Raw genomic sequence first — 22,749 nt, forward strand, 5'->3', positions numbered from 1 at the left:
TTTAAATAAAAACGTTATTCACCCTCTCTTCCATCCCTTTTGGTGTTATTATGCACTTCTATAAAATTTCTCTCATCCTTTAATTACTTATAGTCAATTGTAAACATAATTATTATTTTTTGCTTACAATTGCACGCTGATTATACACGTCTTCCAAAGCAACCACATCAATGCGTCGAAGATGGACGTGTTTGTAACCGACGTTAAGGCATGGAAGGCATTTAATAAGTACCAAATAAAATTTGCTTCAATTCCACATTCCATGAGATTAGCTTAGCAAACAAAGGATTTAATCCTTTTTGTATGATGAACATAACATATTGATTAGTGGTTACTAGAAAATGGCCTTAGTTAACGAGTTATAAAATACTGTCACTAAGGTTATTATGTCATTCCGCATCAATGCTATTCAGTTATAACAGACAACGAAATTTCTAATGAAAAGTAGCAACAGATGGGCTTCATAAACAATCAGTATAATTGTCTCAAATTAACAAAGCTAATTTGTCATCATTAGCCAACATTATATTTATGATAAAGAAGCCTTGATTGACAATGATCAAATATAATAAAATCTATTTAAATATAAAAGACAATATAAAATGAAATAAAAAGATTCATATACTCATCCCACTTAGAAGGAAAAAAAAAAACTTCAAAATTTTAAGGTGTCATTTCTATTAAATTATAATATTATTTATTATCTTAAATATTAACATGTACAAGAAAATAAAGTAGCATCAACTGAATAAACAACTTGGGTAGAAAAATTAAACTAGGTGAGTTAAGCCAACAAAATGAGTTGAATGAGCTTAGAAAACCAAACAAGACAAATGGGATGAAAGGACTTGGTAAATCAAAGATAAATTGTATGGGTTGGTCAAATATATACTTGAGTGAACCAAGCAAATTGTGTGAACAAGTCAGAGTATAGAGTGAACGCAGTGAAAATAGACTCTTGCATTGAGCAGCATCTCACAGAAGAAACGGATATATTTTTTGCCAACCGCTGTGAAGTCTGAAGCAAATATCTCTGCAAACAATCGTGTCTGCCAACTGACTATTTGCTGAAAGTTACATCACAACCCGCTGAAAGTACAACATAACCCACCCATAATCATCATTGTCAAGGTACCAGCTTCAAGGGAATTGCAAACACGCTAAACGGAAGATTACCTGGTGAGCAGGAAATAGATCCATTTAGATGTGTTACTCCATAAGAACTGAAAGTTAAATTCTTGATTTGATATTTCATACCTTATACGCTCTACTCTGCAGTGAATTCAATAGAAAATTTTGTTTCAAGTAATGTACGAACCCCAACACTACGTAGTCTTTGTCAGATCACTAGGGGCTTGTGACTCCATGCTTCTCCTAAGAAACTCTGATATCTTTGCGCATGCAGCGTAACCCCGATCAAGGCAATTGAAATAGTCGACCACTAGTTCAAGGCGTTCGCCAGATTCAGATCAGTTATCGTGAACATAGATAAACAACAAGGCCAGAGATATTGGTTATCCAATATGATTAAATGTTAGATATGAATCATAAGAGTGTAATCAGTGATATGTTGGATAGTGGAACAAAGAAATACAAATCAGAAAACCATAATCAATAAAGTGAAGCAACATCAAGCTTTTCTAATACATTTCACTGGTACAAAAAGTTGTCAAATAAAAAGGCAGATAAGTTACTGATTTATTGTCAAAAATATGAGCAGTGGCATTCATATTAAAATCACAAGAAACAAACTAAAAATGTGCGTGAAACAAGAATGTAAGGCAATTTCTAGCCATAACATAGTAGTTCAGCAAGATTATGAATCTTGATTCTTATTATTAAAATATAAATGTAAGTCTTTGATTAAAATTCTAGGATATCTAAAATATTCAAGTCTGGAAGCTTTGTTTTAATTTTAGCTAGAAGTATGTTCATGCAATTTTGTTCAAATGAACAGATTGAGTTTGAAGAATTTTTTTTTAAATGTAATCAGACCCCTATATAAAATATTAGTTTTTTTTCTTTTTTCTTTAATATATACTATCTATCTACACTTTTTTTATTAATTAACTAACAAATTAAGCAGTAGAAGAGACTAGAGAGTGAGTCATGCAAGAAAGTGTCAAGTAGATTATCATGTTCATACAGGACAATTTCTCATTTACTTAAAACATACAGATAATTAATGATTGGTTTTCATTTTAAAATAACTGCAAAAAGATGAGAAATGAATTTTTCATAAATTAAATTAAAATTATGATGGATTAAAGAAAATTATGAGATAGTATCACAAGTTAAAACTATACAAGCAACAATTAAAGTTCAAGTGTCATGATAATATATTCATTTTGAATTTGGACAGGAAGATTTAAACATTTTATCATCTGGATTGCGGTGCTAGATTGTACTAAAACAAAAAAAACAGTAGGTCATGCGTAGACATAGAATCAACAAGCAAATATTGCAAGTTTCACCTGGCATCGCCCCATGAGTTACAGATGTAATAATCCCAGCCTCAATCGGTTCACTATCCTCTGTCAATGAACCTTTGGGAAGGACTGATATTGGAGAATTTGGAAATACCAAATACGCAAATGCTAGAATTTTCTGAGATAAAAACCAAGTCAATTATTCGAGTTTTCAGTGGAAGAACGCATCATAAAATTACCAGTAATCCATATCAAAGGAACGTCTCTATGAATGTATAGGTGGAAGAGGGAATTTCAAAGCAGGAACCAATTACAAGAGCAACATAAATATATTGTGGTCTTTTCACATCAAATGGAGCCAGTAAAGTCACATTGGAGCAAACACCCATGCCAGTAGAGTCACATTGAGAATTGATATGGTGAACATCCCTAAAAATGGATGGTCCAAATTCATTGCATACTCAACCAGACCCAAATAAACCTATGTGATAGTGATTAATATATGATTGATGCTGCACAGTGAACAAGTGGAGAATACCTAGCAAGTTTGGTTCATAGTCAATGGATAGAGGAAATTAGTCAAGACAAGAACAACAGAATAATTAACAACAATAGCTCCAACATAAACAGAGCATGCAAGAATAGCTAAATACCTTCTCTTCTATCTTTGTAGGATCTAGAATTACAGATCGACTCCCTGTCAAACCACAACAAATAGCCACTGCAAAAGTCCATTGCACAGTGCAGTTAGGCATGCAGTAGGTAGAGAATGTAATTGCCATGGTGATAACATACCAGCTAGATACTTTAAAGGGATACCAGCGTCTGCAAGTGCCGCACAAGATGCATTTATGGCACAAGGGAGAAGCTAAAAACTTAGTCAAGCAAAACTCGGTTATTTAAGAGATTCTAGGTAAGAAAATTAAGCAAAGCTTCCTCTGTTACGAGTTGAGGGAGAACAAAGCTCCTCACAAAAACCCATTTTGATGCTGAAAGGAAAATCATCAAGGGCTGAAAAAAAAAACCACATGGAAAACCAACAAAAACATTATTCGATAAAGTATCTGTTTTCTAATAAAAAAGGAAGCAAGCCCTAAGAATCTAATAGACAGGGAACAACTTTATTTAAAGGGGAAAAGTTACTTAGGCATCTTCTGTAGCATTCTTAGCACCTGAGGTGTTCTCAACCCCATTACATGTGTAATTCTCAATGCCAGAAATGCCCTGATTATAGAACTGTTATTCTTGATAATCCTGGAGATTGAAGGTTTGTTCAGTTGTAGCATGGGCATAAGACAGTTCACACATCTCATTTCATATCACATCTGTACTTCCAATTGGATCAGAGATAACTCAGGTCTGTCTGAATTAAGATGTACGAATATGCAGACTCAATGATCTAGAACCAAAAGCAAGACTTGCCCATTAGTGTCCTTAACTAAATTAGGAAAATTAGCAAATGAGTTCGAGTTAACTAAAACATTAGCCCTGACAAGAATAACAACCATGCATTATCCCACTAGGTGTCGGCTATAGTGCCTTGACATAACAAATAGAAATTTTAGGTGTAGGTTTTAAAGAAGCTTAATGACGCTCACATACTTTCAATCAGTTATCCATTGGCTAACTACAAATATCTATCAAGATAAATACAAAAAATCCGTTAGTAAAAGATACAGCACCATCATCTCCAACAACCTGCAACAAAAAGAAATGTAATATAAGCAACTCAAAGAACTAATATGATCAAGTTTACTTCAATATATTTCAGCACTATATCGTAGTAAATGCTAATACATATTTTTACTCTTGAAGGGAAAAAAAACAATACAAAAAAAATGAAAGTCTTAAGGGTGTAAACTTGGGTGGGTTGATAGTCAATCATTCGTTAGATAATGAGTATTCAACCAAATAACAATACATTACAATCATTGTTGGTGCAATTGTGCTTTAAGTAATTAGGTTACATTAAGATTTTAATGTTTGATCAAAAAGTTAAAGTTAGAAATTGCATATGTGTTTGAAATGGCTATTAAATTATGCAGGAACTTGGTACATGCAGCTCGTGGAGCCCATGACTTTGATGAGGTCGATAATGACTTGGCAAGGCAAAGACAACACACTCAATGACTTGGAGATCCAATGGAGTTCAAAGAAGTTTGCATGAGACATCCAAGGGATCACAAGACGAGAAGCATTAAGGTGTTGTTGGACCTGCTTGTAAAGCTTAACGTGGCACGGCCAACTTGGTTGGTTCAATGTCTCGAGGTGGAGATCATGGATAAAATGGGACATCCAAGGGGCCGCAAGATGAGAAACATTGAGGCGCGGTGCTAATGGTCGTCAAAAGAAGGCAAACTATCTAGGTGAAACAAGAAAAATGGCATATGAAGCGAGCTAAGCGCTCGTTGTATCTAAAGGATGAGTAACCTAGTGGGTGATAGCCTTGGTGGCGAAGTTAGGTTATGCAAAAGGTAAGCTCTTGTGTGAGCTGAGAGTTGAGAGACTTGTATACTTGTGAGATATTAAATCTCAACTTAAGCAAAGTCTCAATCATTAATGATCATTAAGAGGATCATAGACAATCCTATAGTTGCATGCATGGTATTCCCAGTCGATTAGTGAGGTGAGTTGACAAGGTAAACTCAATTTTGGTAGATTATGAACAAAATGTTTCTTTTAAGAAACTAGTCAACTAGGCAATCTATTAAGTTTTATTCAATTGATATTGGAACCTAATCAATTGGAAAAGGAGTCAACTCGAGTTTAGTAGCTTGTGAATAAAATATTTCTATTTGCAGTCTAATCAACTAGCAGCCAACTGATTTAACTAATGTTACTGTGAGAAAAGAGTTGTTGTGACACATTGGCACTACAATGATCATATGACCTAGAGGTTATAATAGAACACTCATTGATGGTGCAAGTTAGTCGACTAAGTTAGTCATTAGCAGACTGCAAACTAAAGCGATCAAGCAATTAGTTGACTAATGCGAGCATTTGAAGGCTACTCAAATTTTGATTGTCTAAATCTTGTAAGCTTTCTCTTGCACTATGACTCTTCCTAACCATATATCAGTTTGTTAACATTGTCTTGCATTTGTTTATATTTTTTTGTTGTGTTAATCTTATGTGTTTGACCTTGCTAATGTTGTAGCATGATTATATTTAATTTGTGTGTTGGCCCTGGGACGGGTTGGCGGGGGCGCTGGGGGCGAGCGTATTCGCCTTTCTGCCACAATGATTATATTTAATTTGCAAGAAAATTGCTACTCACCCCCCTCTAGCTGATTCCTCAAGGTTCTAACGAGTTCTATCAAAGTTAGGAAGCTTTATGAGTACTATCTGTCGACAGGGTAATTAGCTGAAAGAACACACTCCAATTACCACTAACAAGTGGTATCAAAATAAGAGCAAAGTTCTTAAAGAATAATTGTTGCAGAAGCAATAAACTAAGGAGGAAACAATTGATACAAACAAGCAGTACTATTGTTAAAGACAAAAATGGATAAAAGTATCTTCAAAACACTAAAATATCAAGGAGAATTTTGTTGGTGTTGAAAGAGAATGAAAATGTGATTCAAGATAGACTTCGGAGAGCTTCTTGCCATGGAATATTAATTTAAAACTCCAAGAGACAAGGGAAGGATCATCAAGGTATAGAATTTATTATTTCAGTTTAACTAATAATGTGTTGAACAAGATAAGGAATACAAGAATGCAAAGGAGTTTCGGTAAAAAAATTGTTCATTTTTATAAAATCACGTACACAAAGAGGAAGTCAATTGCAAGAGGAAATTGAAGAGGAAGTGAAAGAGGTACAAGAAGAATCAAATTTTCCACAAAATGAAGTAGAGGAGGAAATTTAAGCTCCAACCATTGAGGAAATCAGTGAGGATATAAGATCCTCTTCATCGGATGAGTCAAGCGAAGAATCATCCACCTACTCAAGGAATAAAGATGAATCCAAGTTAATGGGGGAAGAATAGAATATGAATCTTCAAGCACCTCCATCCAAATTAAGATAAAAGACAACATCATTTGTTTTGGATGTAACAAGAAGGGGCATTTGTTCAAACCATATGAACAAGTGTCCACTTGCCAAGGAGGTAAAGAAGGTACCTCCTAAATTTGGTGAATTTTATAATTTTACTAATCTAAGTTATAAGTTGTAGAAAGAAAGAAAGAAATCCTATCATTTGCTTCACTTGCTATAGAAGAGGTCACTACCACATTGTGTCCAAACAATGAGGTATTGGAAAAGAGAAAGCCCAAGAAAGAATGAAAAGAAATTGGAGGCTTAAATCAAGGGGGACCTGAAAGATGAAGGAAAAGGTATCCATTCCTAATACAAATTTCAAATTTCCTAAACAAAATTTGAATTCCAAATTGCATGTGTATAATTTGAATGTTCAATTAGCTATGTATAATTATGGTTTTAGTTATCTTCATAATTTTCAATTTAAATTCCATGATACTACTTTACCTACGATTAAAAAAGTAGATAGGAACCTAATAAAACAGTTTAAGAAAGCTAGACTCATGCCTAACTCAAAATTATGCAAAGGAAGCATGAGAATTCTAGATTAAGGAGTTTGCTACCATATGCTAGGGTAGCATTTAATTATGGTACAAGTGAATCATTTAGGTTTAGAAATGTTAGGAAGGCATTTGAACTTAGAAGGGAGACTAAAGAGTCTACCACTAGTAAGTGCCTTGTGAACTCAATTGAGACCAACAGATTTTGGATCCCAAAGAATAGATGGTTAGCATACTAAAGGGTTCTAGGGTGTGTCAATGGACTTGAGAATGAGTAGCAAGCTCAATCCTAGATGACTGGCACCTTAGGGGAGTTTTATGCAAGGGAACATTACGGTTTATGTTCAAGTTACACTAAATGAATTAAATTGTATTCATTGTCAAATAACTTGAAGCATGGAAGCATTTCAATATGTATTTGGCGTATACAATTGAATAGGGTAAACTAAGAGTATATGGTTAAGGAAATTCAAATCTTTTTGCTTTCACTAGTTTTAAGGATTATACAAAGCTTGAAAAATGTGATTGTCTTGAAGAAATCTATTTTTCTCAGCTAGAGTATATGGTTAAGGAAATTCAAATCTTTTTGCTTTCACTAGTTTTAAGGATTATACAAATCTTGAAACATGTGATTGTCTTCAAGAAATCTATTTTTCTCAGCTAGATACAGGTGAAATAAACCTCTATGCAAAATTGTAAAAAAAAATTAGGTCAATGAAATTTCTTGTACATTTGAGAAATTGGTGCATTTGTATTGTTTAGTTGCTCAATCATCTGCTTCAATTACTAGTCGATTGGCTTTGAGTTCAATTGATTGGTGACTAATAGGTAGTCTACTAGAGCTATGGAGAATGTTTAAAAATGGAACATTCAACATGTTTTAATCATGATAATGGGTATTCATTTAGAATCTATATGGTGAATTTTGAAGACAAGTTAATGATCATTTTAGATGCATTAAACCACAATGGGGAGATTGTCAGTTCAATTTGTTTGTGCAATCATGCCCTAAGCATGTGATTAACATATAGTTTAATGTTTGGATAAAGTTTATGTTAGGAAAATAATTATTGATCTCATGTGTGTGTCAAATGGGCAAGTGTAGAAAATTTGACATGTGTTGCAAGTGCAACAGATGGAAGTGCAAGTTGGTGGATGAGGACTAGATACTTAGTAGATAGAAAGGCCAAATAGGTCAAGGACCAAAGACTTGGCAATAAAGTCTCAGCAACTCATGAGGATTGAATGCAAGGCATTATAAAAGTCCCCACAGGTTGACGAGGACCAGCTGTTATGGATGATAAAGTGCTACCAAGTCAATGATGATCAAATGCTGGGCATGATAAAGTATTAGAGGCAAGGAGCTTCTAAGAATGATGATCCCTGAGCTAAGAGCCTCTTGGCACAAAGGTATCAGAAGGGTTTGAGTGAAGTTGTGACACTAGTTCAAAAGGGATTAACCTAAATGCAAACCTAATGTTAGAAGTGGTTACAGTCAAAAGTCTAGCCAACTAAAAGGGTATCTTGACTAGGCAATCGACTCTAACCAAATAGCCAATGAACAAAATGTTTTGTCATCTGTGGACTGATAGCCCAACATCAACTGTTGGTCAACAATAACACGAAAACTACCATTATAAGTGGCAGATTTGATCAACAGTTGTCATGATCAATCGACCAATCAACTAATAATCGGCACCAATCAACTGAAGCGTCCGTTGAATAATCATTAGCTGCCTTATCCAAGTTAGTAATCAATTAATGGAACTAAAAAGTCGACTAATCGATCGACAAGGTTTCAAGGACATCTCAGATTCGGAGCAAAGGCTATGTATAAAGAGTTCTAACATCTCAAGAAAATATCAAGGGAAACCTGAAAACCTTATTAAGTGTGCTCCAAATGCTCAATTCTTTCTTTCTCTCAAAAGCTATCTTTTTGTAATCTCTTGTGCTCAACTTCCATCCTTTATAAAAGAAAGCAAGAGGTTTCTCCACATCCCGTTGTTGGCCAAGAAAAAGAGAGATTAGAGGTGATTCTAGGAGTGATCCACATGAAAAATCATAACCATGGAGTAGGAATCTAAGGGAGGCCTATCGAACCACGTTAAACGTTGTATCTCAATTGGTTTGCTTTCTTGTTCCTAGTGTTCTCGTTGTTTTGTTTTTTCATTACATAACAAACTTTGTAAGAACACAAACAAGCTACGAACAAAGCTATTCACCCCACTCTAGTTCCCTATCAATTAATACATCATACCTAAATCGCCAAATCCAACTTTGGGTTTTAATGTTTAAGCAAAGTCATGAGCTTTATGTGTCCTTCCAAATTCCTACACAGCTTAACACATATATCAAGTAGCCAAGGTTAAGTGTGGACGACTTAGTGCGACCAAGGGAATATGCTCAATGGGAGGTCTGATATAATTTGAGGGAGGTTGCATGAAGCATCGAAGGGAATGTTGGACGAAAAGCATTGACGTGGTGTTACACCACCTCGTGGAGCTCGACTTAACATGGTCAAGTTGGTTAGCTCGATGGTTGGAGGTGGAAATGAATGAAGGATAGAATGGGACATTTGAGGAACCATAAGATGAGGAGCATCAAGGTGTCGTGTTGACGATAATTTGAAAAAAAAAAAAAAAAAGTTAAACTATGGAGGTGAAGTGTAAAGGATAGCATATGGAGTGAGCTGAGAGCTTAGTATATCTGAGGGATAGCCTTAGTAGTGAAGTCAAACTAGGAAAGTAAACTCTTATACAAGCTATGAGTGTTAAATGACTTGTATCCTTGGACAAGGGTAGATGTCAACTTACCCAAAGACAATCATTCATTAGGATGATTATAGTCGAGGATCTAGTCATCTATAGGGTGTTCCCAATAGAATCTCAATTGACTAAGGAGTCAACTCAAGTTGACTGGTGGCTTGCGAACAAAATGTTTTTGTTTAGTGCTTAGTCGACTAGGCAATCATTTGTGTTGGTGTTAGGAATACCATATCGAACCTAGTTTTGATAGGTCTTGATATATAACTGAGTTTAAAGTTAGAGTTGTTTGTGATCTAACAATTCTGTCAAATTTGCAACTGCAGGTAAAGGCATTGACCCAGTAGAACTAAACATTAGAAAATCCTAACGGGGCTAGGTAGAGACTAAGACTTAATGGGACTAGGCATCAGAAAGTCCTAGCAGGGCAAGGTAGAGACTAAGTCTTAGTGGAACAAGGCAACTGAAGACCTTGTTGGAAACTAGGCACGGAAACCCTAGTTGGAAACTTGGTGAATTCAAGTCCAAGAGGAGTGGAGTTCAGGTCTTGGCATCGCCCAAGCAAGTTAGCTGGGAGCTGAATCTTGTGAAACTAAGTCTAGATGGGTTAGTTGGAGCTGAACATCTAACTAATGTACGTACAAGTAACATAAACATATCTATCATACTGATTAGGCGTAAAAATGACAGGGGAGCACTTATTCGATGGTTTCAAGCGACCCGAAGGAATTTCGGGCGGCTAGCTGGGGATAAACCTCAAGTGACAAAATTGGAAGGTTCTAAGTGACTGGAGTCAGCGAGGCAACCTCGCATCCGAATATGGCTTCGAGGCGACCTGTATAAAAGTTTATCATTCAAGCGAGAAGGTCAAGATCGGGATTTGACCAAGCTCCAGTCAACCTAAGTGATTCTGATCAGTACAAACAGATAAAGTTTATCTATCAGATAAAAGTACGGTCACGTCGGCATTATCAGTCGTTCAGAGAGGTTCTAGTCAACCGGAGAGGTTTCTAGTCAACCAAAGACTTGTCACATCAGCATCGATAGAGCTCTATATAAAGGAGCACGAGGCAAAGTTTTTGGAAACAAAATCTCTCTCGATTACTCTCTGTTTGTTCGTTGTGCTCTTCGTTCTATTGCGACGACGTGCTACAACTCGCGCTTTAACTTCGAAAGGCGACCTTGTTTGTAATTTCTTTTAATTTAATTGTTGTCATACATTGTCTATATTTGTGCTATAATTTTTAGATTTGTTTTTTAAGGTTTCTCCACCTCTAGAGACTTTCTAGAAAGAAGATTCTAAATAAGAATCAACTTTATTTTGAAACTGCACGTGTCAATCTCTATTTAGTATTGTCTTTATTTCTAGCATTATTGGTTTACTTGTGGTCAACGCATGCTCAAAATCTTACTAATAATTGAATACTTGTTTTGCTAAACTTGGCTGAGATATTGCATGATAAAGTTAGTTGCTAAACATCGCATGACAAGTTTCAATCTATCACTCATAAATTCGTAAGCACTATTCACTTCCCCTCTAGCATTAAATTAGATCCTACAAATTGGTGGATTTTGGTTAATGACTAAAGTTAGAATCCAATCGACTGATGAGCTAAGCCGACTAAAGAATTGACACAATCTTGGAGGCTCATGAACAGTTAGTTTATGTTTGAAGCCTAGTTAATTGGGCAATCAACTAATTGAGTTTGAATTAAGTTGACTAATCTTGGGTTCTAGACAATGAGAAAGTTGGGAGTCGTTTATCTAACAGGTTGGTGCTACAATGGTCGGATGACCTAGAGGCTACAATGGATCAATCAACTCATTCTGGGAACTAGTCGAAACTAGTCAACTAAGGTAGTTGTTGGCAAAGTGCAAGCTTGAGCGATCGAGACAATCAATTGATGATGGTGGATCCTGATCAGCAATAACCCAGCTCAACAGCAAATCATAGTTGTAAAAAGCGGTCGCTTCACTCGCTTAAGCGCGAGGCGCAGCGAGGCGAAGGCGGCTCGCTTCTGTGAACTCGGAAGCGCAAGCCTTCCAAGAAGCGTGCGCTTCGTTGCGCGTCGCGGTGCTTCCCTGCGCGTCATGACGCTTCGCTGCGCGTCGCGAAACTTTCTCTACTTTCCTTTTTTTTTTTTTTTGATTTGTTTTGTTTATAAGTTTAAAGCCCTAAACAACCTCATTAATGTTCATCTGCTATTCTGCTTCAAATCACTGTTGCCTCTTCGTCTTCCTCACGTCGCGATCGTCCCTTCCAGGTAAGCTTCGTCGTCTTTTCCTTGCTTCGTTTCTTCCTGTGAAAATTAAAAGCTTCTTCGATGAAATCCTGCCGTCGGAGAAGCGGCGACACTTCCGGCGCCATCGGAGGCATCCGGCGAAGCTTCCAGCACCGCGGGACGATTCCAGCGGCACCAGTGGCAGCGACCCGCGATGCCTCCGGCGGCTCTAGACGCCTCCGGTGGCGTCGGAAGCATCGTCGGACTCCTCCGACGGCTCCGGCATCATCGTCGGACGCCTCCGGCGTCACCGGCAGCATCTTGCGACGGTTCCAGTGCCGCGACAGTGTCGCGGTCAAGCGTGAGCCCTGTAGCGCAGCGTCAAATTTTTTTTTGTTTTGTTTTTTTTTTTGCATTTAATTAAATTAAAGAACTCCTCACTTAAATAGGGTATTTCGAATAGGCTTTATAAAGCCTAATTAAATTATCCCAATAAAATATATAAAATTATATTTAAATTAAAAAAATCTAATAATTTTTATTACTTAATATAAATCAGATTTAAAAATTATTAAAAAAATATTTAAAATATAAAAAACTAATAAAGTTTATTAATTAATATAAATCAGATTTAAAATTTATAAAAAATATATTTAAAATATAAAAAAACTAATTAATTTATATAAATCATATTTAAATATATAAAAAATATATTAAAAAATTTTATTAATTCAAATAAATCAGTAAATTAGTTTTAAAATTTAAATACATAAAAAATTTTAAAAAATTAAAATATAAAAATCTGATAGATTTTATTAATTAGATTTAAATATATAAAAAATATATTTTAAATATAAAAAATCTAATTAATTTATATAAATCAGATTTAAATATATACAAAATTTATTTAAAATAAAAAAATATTAATTCAAATTTCAAATAAATCAGTAAATCAGAATTAAAATTTAAATACATAAAATATATATTTAAAATAAACAAATTTGATAAATTGTATTTATTAGATTTAAAATTTTAAATATATAAAAAATAAATTTTAAATTTAAAAAACTACTAAATTTTTTTAATTCATATAAATCAGATTTGTATTCTATATTCTATAATTAATTTTTTTTCCTGTTTTTTATTTTATTTATTGATTGATCATTATTATTGATTTCATTTTCAGCAGTATTGATTCTTAACCAGGTCAAATACAACAACTCCATCAACTCGAAAGGATATTGCTTGGAATTATGCAACATGTTCGGATCCTAAAAACTCAAATGTTGTTGGTTGTATTTTCTGTGGTAAAATAACAAATGGTGGAATTTATCGACACAAGCTACATTTAGTTGGGGGCAATAGAAATGTAAAAGCTTGTCCGAAATATCCCGAGCATGTTAAAGAAGAAATTAGAGAGTTCATGCAAAAAAAGACTAATTTGAAGAATCAAATGGATGAAATTCCTCATTCTGATGATGTTGATAATTTGGAAGATTTGGAAGAACATGAAGGAGATGATCATCAAACTAAAGTGAAAGGGAAACGACCAATATCTGATTCAAGCAACCATCCTACGGTCCAAGGTAAAAAGTGTAAACAAACTGGACCTATTAACCTTTATTTTATGAAAGATGTCGATGAAATTGTCAAGCAAAGACGTGCAAAAAATAAAGGACAATTTGATGAAAATAAAAAGAAGTTAAGAGATATTGCAGTTGAGAAATTTGCAAGATGGATGTATGATGCTGGAATTCCCTTTAATGCTGTAAAATATGATTCTTTTGAGCCTTGTATTGAAGCTATTGGACAATTTGGATCGGGGATGAAACCTCCATCATATCATGAAGTGAGGGTTAAGTATTTGAAGAAGGAGTTGGCAAATACGAACTCGCTTCTCAAATCCCATGAAGAAGATCATGCTAAGTTTGGGTGCACAATCATAGCAGATGGATGGACTGATAAAAATGGTAGGACTCTTATAAATTTTTTGGTGAATGGTCCTAAAGGAAGTGTATTTGTCGAATCAGTTGATGCTTCAGGCTATTCTCACACAGCGGACAAGATGTTTGAGTTACTCTCTAAATTTGTGTATCGCATTGGAGAAAAAAATGTGGTTCAAATTATAATAGATAATGCAAGCTGCAATGTCAGTGCAGGTAATATTTTAAATTTTTGTTACTTTCAAGTTTCAATTATAATTGAATTATTTTTTTATTATTTTTTTATTAAATTTATTTGTTTTCCAGGTCGTCTTTTGGAAAACCGATTTCCACACTTGTACTGGACACCCTGTGCAGCTCATTGTTTAGATTTGTTGCTCGAGGATATATTCAAAATTCCTCATCTCAGAAAATTGCATGAACGAGCGTTGATGGTTAATGGTTATATTTACAACAGACCACAAGTATTAAGCATGATGAGAGAGTTTACTAGACAGAGAGACATGGTAAGAACCGCAAAGACACGTTTCGCAACCGCTTTTTTAACTTTAAAGCGATTTCATGTACAACAAGCAAATCTGAGAAAGATGTTTACATCTGAAAAGTGGGCAAATAGTCGATTTTCTAAGGAGGTTGCAGGAAAACGTGTAGCAGAAGTGATATTGATGCCTTCTTTTTGGAAAAATATGATTTTTGCATTAAAGGTTGGTGGCCCATTGGTGAAAGTATTACGGCTAGTAGATGGTGAAAAAAGGTCTCCTATGGGTTATATCTATGAGTCAATGGACAGGGCCAAAGAAGCTATCGCTGCATCATTTAACAATAATGAAGAGAAATATCGTAGCATTTTTGAACTCATTGACAAAAGATGGAACATTCAACTCCATCGACCTTTGCACGCAGCTAGATATTTCTTGAATCCAGAGTATTTTTACTCAAACTCTGATATAGAAAATGATACAGAAGTGATGGAGGGTTTGTACAAGTGCATATCCAGATTAGTGAGAGGTGAGGATTTACAAGATAAGATCACGAATCAATTGGAAAAATACAAGAAAGCAGAAGGACTTTTTGGTTTGCCAATGGCTATCCGACAAAGAACTTTAAAATCACCAGGTAAATTTATAAATAATAGATTATGCAATATTAATATTGGATGGTAATAAAGTTAATCTTATAATTTATATGTTTTTGTATTTTAAGTTGATTGGTGGTCTTCTTATGGTGCATCAACTCCTGAATTAAAAACATTTGCAATGAAGATTTTAAACCTCACATGCTCTTCTTCAGGCTGTGAACGTAATTGGAGTGTTTTTGAACATGTAAGTTGGAATTTTTTTTATACATATTAAAATTTATATTATGAACTTAACCTTTTACTTTTTAATTTTGTTTTGTAGATACATTCTAATAAAAGAAATAGGTTGTCTCAACAACGATTGAATGATTTGGTATATATCAAGTACAATAGAGCTTTGAGGAGAAGATATGACATGCGAGACAAAATTGATCCTATTACTTTGTCAGAGATAGATGATAGTAATGAATAGTTGTTGGGTAAATTGGATGACAGTGATAAAGACAATGATAATGATTTTGTCTACGAAGGTGAAGATTTATGTTGGAGTGATGTAGCACGAGCATCTGGTGTTGGTGAAAGTGCATATGGCTTTCGATCTCGAAATGCATCTTCTTCAAAAGGGGCATCATTATCTGCATCAGCAAAAAAGGAAACTATCTTCAGCTCAAACTAGTCTTGTTAATGAAGAAGAAATTAATCTTGATGATGAAACTGAAGAAGAGGATACTGATGGATACAAATCAAGCGATGGAGATGATGACGTAGATTTGGACCATGAAGATGAAGAAGATGATTATTTTGATATTTGATATTTCCTCTATTATATTTTCAAAGACTTGTGATTTTCAATAATCTACAACTTCATCAAAGAATATTTGTTTATGGTTATTTGGATTTTCAAAGATATTTTGAAAGATTTTTAATAAATATAAGAGTCCTATTGTTTATTACGCTTTTTTCCGTAAAGCCCGCGCTTCGCCTTGCGCTTTACGCTTTAAGCCCCAAGACCCTTGAGCGCTTTTTTTGCGCCTCGCGCTTTTGATAACTATGCAGCAAATGAAGTTGCACAAGATAGAAGGCTATAAAAGGAGGATAAGAGGAATGTTTAAAGGCAGGCAAAATATCTAAATTTTTTAAATTACTCTTATACTCGTTAGCTTTATGTGTTTATTTTCCTTTACTGTAAATATTTGTAAGAAGATAATTATAAGAGGTTTCTCCACCTTAAAAGCTATACGAAAAGGAGAAAGCTAGTGGTCTTTTTGGAATGACTCATCAACAAATTATAAACCATAGTATAAGAAAGAGAGTTCCAAACCACATTATATCAATTTGTCAGTATTGTCTTGCATTTGTTTGTCTTTTTTGCTATGCTAATGTGGTGTTTGATATTGCTAATGTTGTATCCCCCTCTCACCAAATTCTTCAAGGTCCTAAAACAATTATCAACACAAGTTAGAGGAATTACATTGGTCAAAGCCATTAGATTATTAAACTTGAAATTGAATGGCCCATATTATAGAAAGAAATTTGAAGTCATTTTGTTTTTATGACTAAAACACATTAGTATAATTGGGCCAGTCCACACCACATTTTGGCATGGCAAACTTCAATTGTATTAGGGTTATTCCCTCTCTACAACCCTTATCTTTTCATTTAAATGAATAAAAGAATCAATTGATCATTCATGAAATATATGCAATTCAAACAATCTATGAAGAAAAGAAGCTACTAGCTACAAGGTTCATAAAAGCATTTTAAAGTATTTATGCAATATGATAGATATACTCTTGTGTAAAATTATCATTAAGTTTATATATCCTTCCTAAGCTTTATATTAAAGAAAACCACATTCCATTTGAAATATAATGCTGAAGATATGCACAACCTACCAAAGAAAAAAAAAAGTACTCATTTAAAATATAGATGACTATCTGACCTGAACAATGACAGAGGTTGTCGTATTTGGATGGATAGTCAACAAGCATACACTTTGCAAAGTTCTCTTCAGAATCATCTCATATTCCTTTTCCACTTTTCCTGGAGCACAATTTAAGTGTTCATACAGGACAAATAGTTACAACATGGAAAGATAGAATATATGTATGTGCGTGCATACATACATTGCAAGTCTAAGGCTCAGGATTTTAGTACATTATTTTTGAGTTTCACATGTATGAGTGTATATACCCATCCATGTAGCTCTGCTCACCCCACATTCCACATATAAGCCTAAGAATTTTAGTTCATTGTTATATAATTATGTAGAACTACATATCTACTTATTAGTTGATATCGTAGCTATTCAATTATTCTAATAAAAAAATAAGAGCCAGTTATGCCATGCCACAAATACAATATTCAATACTTTATTTCACCACGGATTATTGTTATTGTTTTAATTATCATACCTATCAGACCAGTTTTAGGTTTCCATATAACTTCAATAGAAGCCTTCTCAGGGTTTTCTTCCTTCTTAGTTCCAGCTTTTGGTCCAAATACTGCAGCCAACACGATTGTATCACCTAGTAAATAAGGAAGAAAAAAGTAACTAATGAATAGTCTTTAATTGAAGATTGTACCAACTATATTGCATCCAAATCATATATAATAGTGTACAACTTAAAATATAAAGTCTACAAGACTACAACCATCTCATACAATCCACAATAACATGAAAGCATACTAAATTGTACAGTCATTTTATAAGGAAAAAATTGAGTGAACTCAGAAAACAAATTTGAATATGAATGAACTAACAAAAAGTCTTGTAAAAAAACTTCATATGAAATTATAAGCAAGATGGACATAAGAAACATCTAAGCATCACCTTGAGGAATTAGAATGATTATACTTGTAATATCTATGAGATTAACAAAATTGTTGTCAATTTCTTGTATAAATAGAAGTAATGTTAAACATCCCAAATCCCCTCCAGTATTACAACTAAACCAAACTAAGTTGGCATTTCCAACTCAGGGAATAAAAGGATCATAGGTCAAATGCAAGAAGCTAAAGTTAAGTAAAGCAATGCATGAAACCTTATTCCTAAAAGATGTTAACCTATTTTCCTATCACTAACCCTGGTCACCTAAGTCAAAGATAATTTCTCAGGGAAATAGACTTCTCAAATTTAATTTACAAAGTTTCTTGTTTTCAAAAGTTGTCAGATTGAGGGTAACATCATGAACCATTTTCATGAGTTTGCATATCATGACTAAAGATATTTTACATTATCCACAATGTACAAAAGGATAGCCCGGTGTACGAAGCTCCTGCGAATGTAGAATCCCAGGAAAGGGTCTATTGTTATCAGTCTTACCCTACTTTGGAGACTGTTTCTAAGACTCGAACTCATGACCTCCGTGTCACACGGTAGCAACTTTACCGTTGCGTCAAGACTCCCCTTCTATTATCCACAATGTACAAATTAGTGTAAAATTCATTTATTAAAAAATAAAATACGTAATAGATTGCAAAATGCTTCTAAACTTAATAAAATTATCCTAAACTCCACCCTCATCTTCACAATTCCAAGTCTCAATGATTATCACTTGGTTTTAAAGAAAAAAAAGGAGGGCAAAATGCTACATGAAATGAGGAATGGAAAATGATAGAAGCAACAAAACTTATCATACACCATTGCTTCTATCCTCAATGTCTTCTTGGATGTTGATTTGTCAAGATGGCTTCTTCCTAGTCAGTGTTGAATATATAGTCCAATTTGACTACATCTTTCTCTTTTATTTCCATTGGTCATTATAAGTCTCCACACTCTTCAACTTTTCTACTTAGATCATATGGTAGAAGATTTATCCTTTCTCCTTTAATGGCTTTGATTTAACTTTGAATCTTAGTTTTACTTTTAATTGCAGGTGTCTTTATGTTCATTTTCCCCTTAATTGTAAAAAACAAATTTTCATCAAATCATCTTGAATTGAATTAGATTGGCACAATTCTTTTAAGACTCTATATATATATATATATATATATATATATATATATCATTTTACAAACAAATTGAATGAATCATATCATACAAAGTGTAAATTGTACAATTTGCCTTATCTGAAATGCCCACACAGGATATGAGCTTCCATAAATTTCATTGTCTTTAATAAAAAATAATGGAATAGGTGTTCATCAAATTAATAAGAAAATAAATTGGCACGTTATTTTAAATGAAACTTGCTTGTAAATTCAATTTTCATGGAATATAATTTGAATATGTGCAAATAAGGAATTAAGAGTCTTACATGTCAAAAACAAGAAATCAATGGTCCAGAAATCCTATGACAGCATGTTGTCTTGCTTGTACATATGTGTTATGAAGGCACATATGTGATCATCATTTAAAAAAATATTTTAAGATGTTACATAGTAAAAGTATAGTTATGACAAAATGCAAATGAAATTTAATATTTAACACTTACCAATAGAAAACAAGTTGGGTTCATTTAAGAACCTTCCTTTTTTCAAATTTATAAATTACAATCGTTTTGCACTTCACATCTTCTTCAATCAAGAGTTCTATTTCATTTATTTAAAATAAAGTAAACATAAAGTAGATTGGTCATGTTTTTCTTGTCCGGGCCATTCCTAACTATTCTACAGCTGACTAAACAAATAAACTATCTTTCACAAGGAAATTTAATCAAAAATTGAAGCAATATGCAACTATATAAGCATATATGAGCATATGCAATGTGGAAAAAATGATGACAGAAGTTACTGATTCCATAAAATACTAAAGCCTAAAGGCACATGGCAGAGAATCTATTTATAATTAGTTTAATATTCTTTCTTGAATCAAGATAAGAATAAAGAGTGCAAGCTATACATTCACACCATGAGTGTAGATATAAGCAATAGTATGAAGATGTGTGCCGAAGAGTGAATACTATGGCCACCGCTCAAATGATGTTAGGATGAAAATAAAAACAAGGGCATTCAATCAAACATAAACAAAGTGTAACATTTCAAAGAAGCCATCACTTTTATTTGTAGGATTATTACCTTGTGACCAGCGAGCGGAGCCATGGGCTCGATGGAGGACGTTTCGAGTGCAAGACAGTGGCCTCAGCTGATTGGAAGTACGCCCATCTGCCCTATCCACCTCCATCGGTGCCATCAACTTTTAAAAGTAAGAAGAAATACAGCACAGTCTTCTCTCGAGTGAGGCTAAGGGAATTAAACGTCAACAGCAGCGCTGCCTAAAAACTGTAACGAAACAAGGATTTTACGGCAACGAAAGGTAAATGGTTGAAAGAATAGAAAACCACACTCGCAGTCAAACTACTTTATTCACTGATTTGTTGCTCAAACGATTCAGAATGTAGGAAGCTTGGAACACCGATCGCCGCAGGATTTGGTAAAGATGAGCGGCGACACGACACCTCCGAGGGACTCGTGAGGAACTGAGAGCGACGGCAGCGATTCGACGACCACGGTAGGTCGGGTGGGGAGGCCTGAGGGGATAGGGTTTTAGAATTTATGGTTGGGGTACAATGAAATCAGAGATAATTACGCAAACACGGGAGACGGGACGGACTTATGAAAAAGAAATGATCTTGCAAAACTCTCATAAACATATATTAAAATTTAAAATGAGAGGCCGAGTGGGGCCTAGAAAACTCATATTACTATTAGGACGGGGTAATGTTATAGTATCATTTGAATCGATTTGATACTTAATATACGTCATCTTTGATTAAAAAAAATTACATATTATCATATTAAGGACAAATGGTTGTAAAATGTCTGTGGAAAGTTTTAACTTTACTATCCGTCTTTATATAAAAATATATTTATTTATTTCAACTCCTTAATTCATATTAATTCACCTAAAGGGATTGGAAATCATTGCACTATATGCTTACGAAATCTGCACTATAAACTTACAAAATCTGCATTGGAATATTAACTAAAAATCTACACTTGTAGCTCTAAAGGGATTGTTCATGCTTAGTTATTCAACCCAAAACTAAATCCATTAAAGGACATCATATTATCTATTCTACAGCAGAACCTATCAATATTCTGTGTCATTTAAAGTTAAGTTATAACTACTAATACTCTAAACATCACTTATCTAATGATTTGCGTTCTTAAACTCATCTCCTGCAAGCTGCTACGCACCCAATCAAGTGAAATGCAGCCACCACTTATCTAACTCGTCAAATTGAAAAACGTCTTTATATTCAGTAACCTAATCACACCTAGCAACAAAAGTTCCTCAGCGGTACTTATTTCATACTTGACACACAAGACCGACAATAAGTGTTTCTTCCCACTATCAAAATCAAGTTCCGTTAAAAATAACTAAAGTCATCAGATACACATACGAATATATATCTATAACTTATGCGTGTTATGAAAATGGAATAATTAAGTACTATACATCAACACGATAGACTGCTAATACTACCATTCGTTCACAATTATACTGTTCATTATTAAGCTACTGAATCTAAAATTAAGACTTCATTTATCAAATCATACCAACTATTCTTAGATGATTGAGACATTATTAACCAAACTGGAAAGCTCACTAGGAAGGCTGGTCTAATTACAACCGAAGCTAGGGTTTTTCAGCCACCTACACATGGATTTGCTGCGGCACAAAACAACCCAACCACAACCGAACCACACATCAAAACAGAAATACAGAAATACATCCCTGCTTCAATGGAACTTGAATCTATCCCTAGCTCATGAATCATCACAACGGGAACCCAAAACTTGTTTACCCAGTTCTATCCGGAAACCAAACCAATCGAAGGAACTACTCTTACTTCAGGTGAGAGCAACTTACCCTTGCTTTTAGGACTTACAACCGGAAGGGGAAGAACTCTAGGGTTCGGAGAGGTGAAGGTCTCGGCGTCTCCTTCGGGTCCGCGTGCTCTCCACGACGAGAGGGTCACGGTTGAGTGAAGATCGGCTGGAAAAACCTTCGCCGGCCGCCTGAGGGAGGAAACCCTAACTCCTTCGTGTTTCCGCCCGAGAGAAGAACGGCGTCGCGTGTGAGGAGGAGAAAAAACCCGATCGGAGAAAATATAACCTATTCCTAGCTTAAACCAAAGTTTATTTTAAGTTTCTAAAATAATTGCTTGCTCACTTAGTCAGCCTGGACAGGTAAAGGCCTGGCTGAGTTGGAGGTCGCCGGTTGAGCCTTTGGCTGGGCCATTTTTCTACAACTTTTTTTTAAACCTAAAGTATTTCTGTATCAATTAGAACTTATATATATCTCGTTCTATAATCATTCACGAAACACTTGTGGAACAGTTGGTTGACTGGGTTCGGGTAAGGTTTGGTTCGGGTTCGAAGTCTTCGGTTTGAAACTTGACTTGGATATTTTTTTGTCAAAACTTCTTTTGTTTAGTAAAAATATCAAACGACCTCCAAAAATTATATAAAAATACTCTAAAAATTTTTTAAAATCTCTAGAATATTTTAAAAATATTTACAAATATTTTTAAGGACATTTAGAACTCGAAATAGGGAAAATTGGGTTGTTACAACCCTCCATACCTTATAAAAAGTTCGTCCTCGAACTTAGAATAGTTCTGGATATTTCTGTCTCATACTGTCCTCACGCTCCCAAGTGACTTCCTCGTACTTCTGGTTCTGCCAGATGACCTTCACTAGTGGTACTTTTTTATTCCTTAGTCTCTTAACTTCTCTGTCCACTATCTGTGTAGGTCTGCTCTCATAGCTAAGATCCTCCTGAATCTGCACTAACTGAGGTTCAATCACTTGGCTAGGGTCATGGTG

The 22,749-nt window shown here is 34.6% G+C and overlaps 1 protein-coding gene across 3 annotated transcripts; it reads right to left on the reverse strand.

The window, feature by feature from the left end:
- Positions 1-839: 839 nt before the first annotated feature.
- Positions 840-22,035, reverse strand: LOC122046494 (exosome complex exonuclease RRP46 homolog). Of its 3 annotated transcripts, none has more exons than XM_042607215.1 (11): positions 21,791-22,035; positions 20,276-20,444; positions 19,993-20,196; positions 17,388-17,501; positions 16,916-17,016; positions 4,107-4,127; positions 3,225-3,297; positions 3,083-3,150; positions 2,475-2,607; positions 1,258-1,441; positions 840-1,089 (listed from the first exon to the last, which is right to left on the reverse strand). In XM_042607215.1, the coding sequence occupies exons 3-10, from the start codon at positions 20,105-20,107 to the stop codon at positions 1,326-1,328; spliced, it is 741 nt and encodes a 246-aa protein (XP_042463149.1). In that variant the 5' UTR covers positions 20,108-20,196; positions 20,276-20,444; positions 21,791-22,035; the 3' UTR covers positions 840-1,089; positions 1,258-1,325. The 3 variants fall into 3 exon arrangements, with proteins under 3 accessions (XP_042463149.1, XP_042463147.1, XP_042463148.1); XM_042607213.1 differs by having other exon boundaries at positions 840-1,176; positions 21,791-22,034; XM_042607214.1 differs by lacking the exon at positions 20,276-20,444 and having other exon boundaries at positions 840-1,176.
- Between the last annotated feature and the right edge of the window lie 714 nt (positions 22,036-22,749).

The sequence above is a fragment of the Zingiber officinale genome, chromosome 2B (genome assembly GCF_018446385.1).
Source record: "Zingiber officinale cultivar Zhangliang chromosome 2B, Zo_v1.1, whole genome shotgun sequence".
NCBI lineage: Eukaryota > Viridiplantae > Streptophyta > Magnoliopsida > Zingiberales > Zingiberaceae > Zingiber > Zingiber officinale.

What these genes read in the sequence shown, in the direction of transcription:
- LOC122046494 (XM_042607214.1), bottom strand. Translation starts at nt 20,107, where the DNA reads ATGGCACCGATGGAGGTGGATAGGGCAGATGGGCGTACTTCCAATCAG. An exon ending in ACCTAAAACTGGTCTGATAG is followed by an intron (nt 17,017 to 17,387) that starts GTATGATAATTA and finishes ATTGTGCTCCAG; the next exon opens with GAAAAGTGGAAAAGGAATAT. An exon ending in CTACAAAGATAGAAGAGAAG is followed by an intron (nt 2,608 to 3,082) that starts GTATTTAGCTAT and finishes TTTTTATCTCAG; the next exon opens with AAAATTCTAGCATTTGCGTA.